A 12,043-nucleotide genomic window follows, 5' to 3' on the forward strand; every position below is an offset into this window, starting at 1 on the left:
ATGTATTAGGCTGCCGGACCACGTCACCCTGGAAGAAGACACGCTTTTGGAGCCTCTGGCTGTAGCTGTCTACGGTTGCTCGTGTGCAGGCACTCGGCCTGGAAACAGCGTGTGATAACAGGAGCCGGTAAGTGCTCACTGTGTGTGCGCGCGCTCGTGTGTGCGTGTGTGTACATGTGTGTGCCAGATCTTTTTTTGTAAAGAAAAACTTTAATTAAAGAAAAACACCATATAACAAGTACTTATATGTGTTAATGTTACCGGTATGTGGATGATATTGGTCAGACAAATATGACCGACGAAAAAGTGGCGTACAAGTAGCTTTCCTTTTGGAAGAAGGCCAACATACATACAGACATTGTGATCACCACGATCAAAATCATTTAATTTTCCTAATTCTCACCCATCGTTTTATTTACCCTGATGTGCGTCAGGATCCACAGATTTCGCAGAACGTTGGAGTGACCCTCGCAGTTTTAGTGGACCCGGGAGAGGACATTGGCTGGGTTACCAATCGAGTGAAAGACTTGTTTGGACATTACAGCAAGTTCAATTATCATTTTTCGCGAATAATGAAACTAAACCCTGCGATACTTCTTTAAATTATGCTTTTTGAAAACTTCATTGTATATGATGGCATTTGTCGGGTGTAGTGCCAAAAACTTGACATGTCCACTCACTTTGAATGTGTCATTGAGGATTACTTGCTTAACGCAGTTTGGTCAGGTAAATCTTACTAGGCTAACTAGTTAACTCAACGGCTGACGTCAGACATTTTAATGAACAGGCCCAATAATGAAATGGCAAACGCATTTATTTCAAGTTCGTCAGAGATAAAGTATCACTTTATTTAAAGTCTTGGTATCAGAACATTCAAAGTTATAAACTCTTTGGAAAGTGATAATCCTGTTTTAAGATGTTTTCGTCTTAAAGCCTGCACGTTGATCCACAGAGTGTAAAGTAACGTGAGTGTCGTGTGAGAGACAGTGGCGGCTTTCACGTCTTCTTTGGCAGGATTTGTTCAAGTTGAGATTTCCGATAATTGCATGCACGACATGAATACTCCACCCATTACCAAGCGTAAATCTCTCTTATATTGACTGAACATATCACGGTTCTTGTGGCTGTTTATGCCAAAAAGGCATTTTGCCTGTTCGAGAGAAGTCTGTTCATAACAGATTTTAGTGGTGTGCCGTAATTGGTTCGTACCGGCAAACATCACTTTGTGCCTCTATGTAGCGGTGGTCTTTTTTTTTTTCTTAGGATACTGTGTATGCAGTTCCGCTGCTATCCTCTGTTGATCGAGAATCCACCCCTCTTAGGTTCTGGAACAAACAAAAATGGCACTTTACTTACCATTTAACCACTCTTCTGGGCCACCTGCCTACCTGATGACTTGTGTCTCTGGGGCCGCTTGCACCAACTGGACATTAAAATGGCGGCGTGAAATTCTTCTTTTGAAGCAATTTCACCCCGCTGGTGCAGGCGAGCCCTAGTGAAGACCAAAACCGTGTGGATGGCTTTCTTGGCGTTACAGGTTAGTACAAAGAATACCCCCCACTAAGCTAATATGTTGCTATCACCATCAAATCATCATCAAATCTGCTGCTAAAATTTTGATCCTAATTCGGCCAACTGTATCCTGATGTACTATAACGTATGGAAAAAGAGAAATATATTAATGTTACAGAAAATTTTGAATTCAAACAGTGTTTTATATTTCACAACACACATCCTGTACGATCTTCATTATTGTAAAGTCGAAAGCTTTTAAGTCTTAAATGTCTCTGGTGTACGTAATCTTATTTTATTTACTTCCTCAACTTAAGTGAAGTCTTCTTCCTGTATCTGCTGATTGTGAGGACTGTAGACTAATTCACTTGTAGTTTGATATAGCCAACAAATGCAATAAACCTGCTGCTTTGTGCCAATTCTTACATGCGACCAAAGACCAAAAATGTCCAAAAACCAGGCCACTCCGCCTTGCATTTCCACAGTAACTAAGTGTTTTTTTTAAATATATTTCATCAAAAATGATTTGCGGTTGAATGCGTTACCTGGACCTTTCTGTAGCAAATTGTTTGTTTATAGATATATAGATGATAAACTTTAGTAACGGTTTCAAAGCGATAAGTTGTCACGTCAGGTACGTGGGCATCCAGTGACATCATTGCTCTCACCTTAAATGCACTTTACGAAGGCGGCTAACAAGTACATGTAGGATTCCAGGCCAAATTCAAAACACAGCAAATAACCTTAATTGCCGCAACATAGCGCAGCTCTTTTTTCTCTGATTGTCGCGTGGAAAAACGTTCAGAATTTGATATGCATATTTTCAAACTTTTTTTATGAACAAAGACGAGTTGCGTGATAACAAGAACAGTTTTTATTTTCAAAGATCTAAATATCGTGCTTCGGTTCTTGTACACGTCGTCTGGTTGCCCCTCCCTTTGTACTTTACTGTGGTCTCCCACGTACTATGATACTGAACAGTGCAGACAGAACAAAATCAGTTATAGTACATCAACTTCGATTTACCTACCAAATTCAGCAGGGCCAAAAGACTCTAGATTTACCTACCGAATTCAGCAGGGCCAAAAGACTCTAGATTTACCTACCAAATTCAGCAGGGCCAGAAGACTCTAGATTTACCTACCAAATTCAGCAGGGCCAGAAGACTCTAGATTTACCTACCAAATTCAGCAGGGCCAGAAGACTCTAGATTAATTTTAATGTCGAGGAATCAAAAGGAAATCTTTTCAGACACGAGAGTAAAGTGCTTCTTAAACAAACAAGACTGGGTTCCCATGCCTAGATTGATCCATCTGGATCGGTCTAACGCCCTGGGGAGTCTCACCAAATTGCTAGCAACTAACCGGCTTAAATGTCTGTCACGCCTACCGAATCAGCTAGGGTGTAGATATAATTATCCACAGCCATTCCAGTCCGCCATGACCATATTTGACACTGCTCTGTGAATATTTTACTTGTAATCCATATATAAGAATAGGTAGTGCGTCTGGCTTTTAGAAAGCATGAACCTTAAAATAAATTGCAAACCCTACATAATCATTCCCCCCTTCAATTAACCAGGGATTTATTGCTTTGCACATGGCGGACGGTCGGTCTGTAACCAGATCCTGTACCGCCAGTCTATAGAGAAGGTTTGGTCTACTGTCCTCGTACTTTGTGGATAGGTTTTTTTATCACATCAAATGGTCCCTTTTGAGTTTGACGTCAGTAGATCAAAAGCCAAGGTTCACATTGAATTTCGACTTAAATCTTGTCCTACTAGTAAATAGAAAACGATGTGGTTGGATGCAACAGATAGAATCCGAAAGCAAGTTAAAGGTAGCCTTATCTACGAAATTTTCCCCGAAAAAAAGCAATTTGCTCTTACTCACCTCTGTAATTGTACATGAGTGCAGGACAAACACACGTTTGCCAAATGTGACATGATTTTTATTTCTTTTTTTTTTAATTTTTATATACGATAATATACAAACTGCTGTATATATACTGATAATATACAAACTGTAAATAATTAAATAAAATTAAAAGCTTCTGAAATTTAATAACTGTAATTCTAAATCGGTTAAAACAACTGATGCACCTCGTACCAGTAGGTAGTTTAGGTTTTTAAAAATACCCACTGACGGCCATCTTGCACCCGAAGTGTTTTTGTCTAATGTTCTAACACTACAGGCTGCCTCGGAGATAATTACTTCCCAATCTTGATCAATGTTCACCATATATTGAACATATCTCAGCTAGTATAAAAAGACCAAGCTTACCCTCATTCTCAATGTTCACCATATATTGAACATATCTCAGCAAGTATAAAAAGACCAAGCTTACCCTCATTCTCTCCTCTGACCAGCCCAAAGATAAATACCATATATTGAACATATCTCAGCTAGTATAAAAAGACCAAGCTTACCCTCATTCTCTCCTCTGACCAGCCCCAAGATAAATACCATGTTTCTGCTCTTCCTGAGGAATGGGACTCTCATAGTTTTGACGAATAAATCGGAAAGATCTTCGCTGCTTCGGTCAAGTCCATCACTCAGGAGGTCCTCCGGGTAATCCTAGGACGGCAAAATGATATATATATATATATATATATATATATATATATATATATATATATATATATATATATATATATATATATATATATATATTATAGTACTGTGACACATCAGAGAGTTCTGGGTATTGAGATTTCCAGAGAGCAGTCAGAACTATTTATATATGACTTATTTTATCTCTTTTGGTATCATTTCAGACTAATGTCCCCCAGCGCGTTACTCAAAGCTGTGGCGGATACTAGAACCGGCTTAGTACGGTTCTCGTGGCTGGCTGCCAGTATTCTCAGTGTAATCGTAAACGAGAAGAAAGGCAGCATTCTACGGTGATCTTTTTATTGTAAAATTGGGTTTGAAAACCGCTTTAAGCTGCAGCTGTCTTTACCGCGTAGCTGCACAGTATAAAAATTGAAAACCTAGGGGAATATTTACCACAAAAATCGTCATTCTGATATGTTTCTAAACCCCACTGCAAGAATCCACCTTCCGAGTTGCTAGGTTTTATTTGTTTTCCTTTTTCAATAGATGATATTGCATCATACGTACATATAAGATATTACTATAAATATACAGAGGGTTAAGAACAGCAGTAGATAGGGGATAAAGGAGTGTTTTCTTAACTTGAAGCAGGTTGTGTATTCCGTGTTGTCTATTGTACAAATTTACTTTAATAACTTACAACTAGAAAGCAAATTTGGAGACTACAAGGACAACAAACAGCAAACATTTTTGCATAAATATTTACCAGTTAACGTTTGTAAATAATAACACATCCAAAGAAACCGACCGGATTCAATAACGTCTAATAAGCAATATAGATGACGAAAGAGTTTTATAATTCTGGGAAAATTTCAATTTTTTCCATCACAGCATCAAGCACGGTCTGCGTAAAAGAGGTTTCTCTCTTATGTGAAAACAAAATGATTCATTTATTAATGTATAACAATACCACAGACAAACATGTTTAAATTTGCAGATGGACATTTTAATATACATGTAGATTACCATAATTTAATTTATAGTCCTCTTAATTTACATTTATAGGTTGAACATTGCCAAAATACACGCAAGTGGCAAACAAGTACCAATACCTGACATAAAAATAATTCAATCAAAGTGATTTCTAAAAGAATTTACCTAGTAAACGTATAAGGTAATACTGAAAATTTGCAATGGAACAAAAATACAGTATGACAATTATTGGACGAACGTCGCCAAAATGCACAAAAAAAATGAATAACTTTTGTAAAAACTAATCTGACCATGTTGATTTTCACAAGGAACTTTTATAATCAAACTAAGCTAATGAGTAATTTTACATTAAAACAAAAATATGGTTTGTCAGTCATAGAGACTGGTCTCTCGGAGGACGAAAACAACGGCAACAGGCGTCTGAAACGTAGAAGTTAAATTTAAATCCCAGATAGACCCGTACAAGGATATATAATACACCGTACACACAGACATCTGAAGTATTAATACACGTAAATATACAACACAGACTGGAGAAAATACCCCAGCGTGCAAACTGTTCCTCACGTACCTGATTCTCCGTCTCATAGTCTTCCTGTCCACTAACCTCCACATATCCTGGTATAACTGCTGAGAGAGCTGCATGGACCACCAGCACCATACAGATACAGATTAGGGTTGGACTGCGGCAAATATTCCCTCCCATATCGCGAAGGTGCCCCACTCTGTCTTACCGTCGTAAGTACAAAGATTTTTTGACTATTCTCCTTCTTATGTAGAACGCCGTCTTCGGAGATAATGTTACAGTAAAATGTGATATTTTCCAAACAATCTAATTTTGGAATGTGAGAGTCGGGTGACGGCACGGCTAAGTAACCACACAATAGGCTTGAACTTATTAAAAAAATGTAGCAGTTGTCGTCTGCGCCATCTCTATGGATCATTGTCGCTGTAGCAGAAAAGGGGCAAGCGCCTTCCCACTCAACAGCAATGTTCAGTTTTACAGTATAGTAAATACATAAAGTATGTTTGCGTGACAGCCAGTTGACTCGTAGAAAACAGAATTGTTGTAAAAAAACAGTGAAAAGACCAGATCATGTATCTGCAATACAAAGCAGGGGATTAAGTATCTAACCACACTCTACTGCCAGTTAGCTGCCTCGTATCACGCACTGGTTCCTCTCACGTCTCTGACTGCGGCTATGAAGTTCCCGCCAGGAGGTGCTGTAGGCAGGAGATCATTAACTTGTCACCTTACTGTACTCTCAGGGTGACAGTCCACGTGGTTAGGCCTATCCACATTTACTACTAGTAGGTCTATAGGCCCTACCACAGTTCGATGGCTGTGCTTGTTGTGCTAATGACAAACTAGTTCTGCTATGAAGAATGAATTGTCTTCTTTTGCAGAAAAATTTGTCAACGTGATTTAAAATAGATGAGTGTGAATACTCTGTCTTTAGTCAATTAACATGCTGCTAATGGTCTCACCGTGACCAGTTTGAGGAAGGCTACAGACAATGAGCTGAAGAGGTTCACCAACTAGCGGTGTGGCTCATTACCAGTGCTAAGCCATTCAGGTACCTGTTTCAAAAATATATGGTCACTTTTCTGGCTAAAATCTTTGTTAAGAACGGTATACTACGCTGTGTTTCACAAATAACCTGAAGTCACTCCTTACCAGATAGTCGACTAATCTAAGCCTCCTTGTGGAGCTGTCTAAGATCGCATTCACAACGAGTTGAGCCAGGCTTTACAAATCCTGGAACTAAATATGGCGGACGTACATGAAAGAAAAACCGCCTAATCTTTTATTAGTCTCTCCGCCTCTCACACGCCTCCCCACGTGTTGTCCCAATGGAGCCGAAATTTAATGACTGTACCCCCGCAGGGACGACGCATGGGGAGGCGTATGAGAGGCGGAGAGACTATTAAAAGATTTGGCGGTTTTTCTTTCATGTACGTCCGCCATATTTAGTTCCAGGATTTGTAAAGCCATGGCTCAACTCGTTGTGAATGCGATCTTAGACAGCTCCACTGTTAGTCAGCACAGCTCAACTAAAATTCTGTAATTAAGAGCATTATCAGCCAAACTTTAGAAAGAACCTTCTTCGAGATAAAATGTTAAAATCTCTCTGAATGTTACTGAAACTTATGCAATTTTCAAATGGAGAGTAAAATCGCCGCATTTGTTTACGCTATTCGACCGCTAGATGTCCGATTGTAGCCTTTCAAGACGAGACAATTTTTTCTCCTACTTAGATAATGAATTGTATCAAAGCTAAAACATTCATCGAACTTTGCCGATGTTTTTTCCGATTTCATTGTTGATAAACGATCATTCAGGCACCAAAAGACGCCACAAGCCGTCATGTCTTGGGATTTTTTCACCTATTATTTGAAGAGTTTTTTGAGAGCGTGAGCCTAGTCAACTATCGAAAGTAAACTACGATTTAATAAACAAGCGTTTTACATTCTTCGAGAAACTCTCACAGTTGGCTACGGTCTAGTCGGCTCAGTAATCAATTAGCTAAGCCTAGTTAACTAACGATTTTAGATTTTTGTGAAACGGGAAAGTGTTCGCTTCAACTCCAGATGAATGACAAGCAGTAGTTTTTAACGAATAGAGCGCTATTTGTTTGAGTCGGAAGGCGGTGTGGATAACTTCTGCCTATTTGAAAGGAATCTGATGAGATATGAAAGTTAATTTCACACTGTGAGAGATTTATGGACATAACAAATTGCTGTAGGGGATGTTCACTTCAATTTATGAATAATAGCGGCGGGGGAGAAGCATGCTTTTGAAGAAGAAGAAGCATTTGGTAGCTTTGCTACATATGAATACAAATTATTTTTATTTAATCATATTTATTTTGCTTAATGGTGTTCTAGTATATTATTATTATTATTATTATTATTATTATTATTATTATTATTATTATATAATGACATATAACCAAGACAATAAATATCCACTCCGGTAAAGTTGTGTGCAGTCCTAACATGGACAGGGGTAATCATAGAGAGGGCTGACCTACGGCCATTGTTCTCCTCGGGCACCCTGGACATTTTCATAGTCTATAACGTGTCCCTCCATATCGTTTCAAACCATTTCGCGAGTGTAATTTCTGTTTGTAGATTTTTTCTAAAAGAAGTCTAACGGCTGTTAACTACTTTAAATGTGCCAAATATTCGTAGGCCGTCGGTACAAAGTATAACTCTTTGTCCTTTCGGAACAATTTGTACCTTTTAACCGATAGGAAGGCAAATAATGTCAGTAATTAAGCTATTTTGACCTTGGCTTTTGGGGGGAGGGGGGCTGGGCTTGGTTGTATACCTGTACTCACTCGCGGTCTTCTATCTTCCCTGTGATACTAACAGCCAAGGTCACGAGAGTTGTCGTCAATTTGACTGCTCCTATTGGCTGGCCAACTCACCACACTGATAGGAAAAAATGTTCCAGTCTAAATGTTCAAATCATGGTATATTGGCAAAGAAGTTGAAGTTAACCGACCCAAATATAATTACTTTGGGACATTTGGAGTTCATAACACATCCCAATATTTTACACTCGCAAGAACGGAATAGCATGCTTATTTTTATACGTATTTTTCGGTCAGACCTTATGGACTAGTAGGAGTGACGTCACGCCACCTTGACGAACCATGATGACGAGTGGTCCAATGTTGAAAACTAAAGCCTGAGGTGTGGTAAGCCGACTAAAAGTTCATGCGTGCTGTAGGGGTTAAAGGACAATGTTCATGTAAAAATCCATTTCTCGAATTTTGAAGATACAGCACTCAATCTATACACTAGAGGTATGTTTTAATCGATCCCCGCCATTTAAAAATTATAAAAACAATCTATTAGTAGAAAAAAAGCGTTTTAGTAAACCTCACCTCAATATGCAAAAATGAAGCAACAGATCTGGGTCACGTGGTACTGTGACGACAATCACGATAAAGGTCTATGAGACTCAACTGAGCTGCAGGTGCATACAGACGGAGAAGTTAAGGAAAGTTGTGTTGAACGGAGTTGAGGAATTTTCGTTATGCCTCGGTGTGTTGCCGTGGGATTCACCAAAATTGCAGCTCTCGTTGACAATCTTTCTTTGTCTGTGACGGTCTTCCGTGACTTACTTACTAACTTCGGTGACAATAGTTGCGATGCTCTAGATCATGGTCACCTCAGGTGGTTTAGATCATATCAAGAGCTGGTAGTCTTTCATATTAACTGTCATCAGTTGGCAAACTTACTGATTGCTGATGCATTTTAAATGCATTGTAGTTGACCAAAAGCTCGTTTACAACAAACCTGTTAATTATGCACCGCTGCAATTCCCAAGCCAGGTAATAACAGGTATGAAACTCGTCTTGGTGGGCTTTCATATTTTTCAATATATCTCATTTATTTCATGGGGTTATTTTATTGGTATTTGTAAATGACGTTAAATATCAATACTTAAACAATTAAGTTCAAACACGGTCGCGAACATTAATAAAAGAAATTGCTCTCAGGGTATCTTGAGGCTTCCGTGGAAGAAAACGTGTTGAGGAAAAACAGGAAAAAGAGCGTTATATTAAAGAAAAAATGGGAACTGCTATAATAAAATGGTTCGTTATCCTAATTCGTTTATGCTTTGAGGATTTGTTTCTGAAGATTATTTCATCTGAAATATTAAAGAATTTAAAAGATTGATTATTTTATAACTTGAAACGCAAATTCTGCGTCAGTACGCAATTTTTTTTTTTTTTTTGCAAATTTGTAAGCTTATAACAACGTGCTATAAAGATCTACTCAACAAAAAAATTTGCTTGGGTAAAATTGAGTACGGAATGAACTGGAGACACTTGGCTTGTCATTAAGTTTACACGAAAATATGTCAGGTAACTTTATACTGTCTTTGAAAGAGTAAAGATTGAAAGATAATTTTAGACAAACTTTGACGGGGGAAATACCTACAAAGAGTAATGGGCTATTTCGCCAACATCTTGTTGAAAATTTTACACTGCAATTCTATCAAATAAGCTAAGGAACTAATTGCCAAATTAATACTCTCATCACATAACAGGGGGGTAACCAGACCTGCAAAAATTGTACGCACATATTTAAAAAGATTACAAGCACATACAGCAAAATGTAGACTTACGCAAAACATGAAGGACAGCGTAATCACAGCAAATCTACCTCATATAGTAGCTTAATTTCCATTAATAATAAAATCATCATTTAAGTCAAAAATATTCTTGCGATTTAATAACTATTTTAATTTACCCAGAACGGTATATTTATTTTTAAAGGCGGTTAACTGAAATATAGTTTTATGATTTGTTTGTGAAAATTGCCCATGTCACCCTGTTAGTTTGGAGGTCTAAGCTGGATCAAGTCCGTGTTAAAATTCCTATGAAGTTGTGCAGGAAAAATTCTTCCTTTCTTTCTCTAGCTCCTCGATAAACCTGGTGTTCAGATTTTATCTAGTACCCCCAGGTCTACGGGAGCTGCGCTTTGTAACTAACGCACAGGTAGATTATTACCGGAGATAACTGGAGTAAAGCTTAGATAGAGAGTGCGTTCGATACAAGCAAGACAAATTGAATGCCATTTAACCCTCTAATTAAGAGGTAAAGGAAGTTCCAGGTAGATGGATGATTAAGATAGGACTTGTAAAGGTAACGGGCATTGTTTACCTCAGTTTAATAAAAGTATGCAAGACGGAGTGTCAGCGGTTTAATAAAATAAATTGAATTTCACAAATAACATGGACCTCATATGCAATAATCAACATTTCCCTTAACTCATTCAAATGCAGTGTTTTATACAGCTTGGGATAACCATAATGAAATGCTTGTTAAAGAAATGACTAGACGGGAAATGGTTTTACACAGCTTCACGAGGATTTAGACCCCTCGGGTAAGAGATTTGAATGAGTATAAACTTTTATCAGAAGCCAGAGAAGTCATCTTACAGGTAGACAATGCAGCTCAGTTTGACAGCTAAGCACGCTCTGTTCTCCAGTGGCTCGATTGTCGTCATTGGACCACGTGACCACGTAGCTCATTAACTCCCAGGCCGAGCAAATAGGACGTTTTTTAAAGCCAAAAATTTACAAAATGAGCTTTTAATTTGTGTATTTGGCTAAAGATATCGTTAGTTGGGCATGTTTTCTGAAGAATATGTTCCGTTCAGGCCATTCTGACGGCATGAAGCAAACCCTTTAAGCACTTATTGCTCACGAAGATCACTGACCAGCATAGGGACAGTCGGGCTGACGTCACACGCCTTAGCAACCGGCATCTGGGGTAAAACAAATCGGGCAACATGGCGGATCGCATTGACTTCTATGTAAAAGTTGGCAGACTTTGTCCGGAGATATCATTCTTCACAGTGCTTGACCACTTGTGTCAGTGAGGATGAGTTATTTACCTGGTTGATTTCCTTTACAGGCTTTTGTAATTAGCAGCTGCACACCGGGTTAAGAGATAAAATCGTCCCTTATATAACTGCCGATCGTTATCTGTGATCGGGAATTTTACAGCAGAAGATTTTGCAAAGGCAGTGCTTGACCTTTTGTGTCGGGCGCGTTGAATCATTTACCTGGTCTATTGAGTCAGCAGGCCTTTGTAATAAGCTACTATTTAACTTGTTACGAGATAAAATTGGTCTTAACTGCATACGCAAATGTCCACAATAAGTACCTGTACATGTACATGAGGTAGTGAAATAGGAATGGCTTCTTAGAACGTGGATCGTAAGAAAGACCTGGGAAATGTGCAACACTGAGAAGTTATTAGAATAGGATTTCTACAAATTGTGATTAAATCACCTGCTGCTGCAATAGCCTGGGGAACGGGATAGGGGCAATGTCATCGGTCCCATGGCCTCTTTGGTCTGTATACAGTTCATATGTATATTAATGCAAGCCTGGAAGGACAGCATAAACAGTTGCTTGCCAACTTTTTGGAAGAGAAGACACGTTGTGTTACCTG

The 12,043-nt window shown here is 38.6% G+C and overlaps 1 protein-coding gene across 2 annotated transcripts; it reads right to left on the reverse strand.

The window, feature by feature from the left end:
* Positions 1-450: 450 nt before the first annotated feature.
* Positions 451-6,751, reverse strand: LOC106162606 (uncharacterized). 2 transcript variants are annotated; one of them, XM_087017567.1, is made up of 3 exons: positions 5,668-6,751; positions 3,941-4,088; positions 451-1,325 (listed from the first exon to the last, which is right to left on the reverse strand). In XM_087017567.1, exons 1-3 carry the CDS (start codon positions 5,764-5,766, stop codon positions 1,288-1,290), a joined length of 285 nt encoding a protein of 94 aa, XP_086873693.1. In that variant the 5' UTR covers positions 5,767-6,751; the 3' UTR covers positions 451-1,287. The 2 variants fall into 2 exon arrangements, with proteins under 2 accessions (XP_086873693.1, XP_013395387.1); XM_013539933.2 differs by having other exon boundaries at positions 472-1,325; positions 5,632-6,745.
* Between the last annotated feature and the right edge of the window lie 5,292 nt (positions 6,752-12,043).

This window comes from Lingula anatina, chromosome 7 (genome assembly GCF_051362555.1).
Source record: "Lingula anatina isolate TDL-2025a chromosome 7, LinAna3.0, whole genome shotgun sequence".
In the NCBI taxonomy this organism is placed as follows: Eukaryota; Metazoa; Brachiopoda; class Lingulata; order Lingulida; family Lingulidae; genus Lingula; species Lingula anatina.

Bases quoted from the DNA above. Each gene is read 5' to 3' on its own strand.
- LOC106162606 (XM_013539933.2), bottom strand. From the start codon at position 5,766: ATGGGAGGGAATATTTGCCGCAGTCCAACCCTAATCTGTATCTGTATG. The intron at 4,089-5,631 runs GTACGTGAGGAA...TTGCCGTCCTAG, and splicing joins ACTATGAGACGGAGAATCAG to GATTACCCGGAGGACCTCCT. The intron at 1,326-3,940 runs GTAAGCTTGGTC...TGTTTGTTCCAG, and splicing joins GGTCAGAGGAGAGAATGAGG to AACCTAAGAGGGGTGGATTC.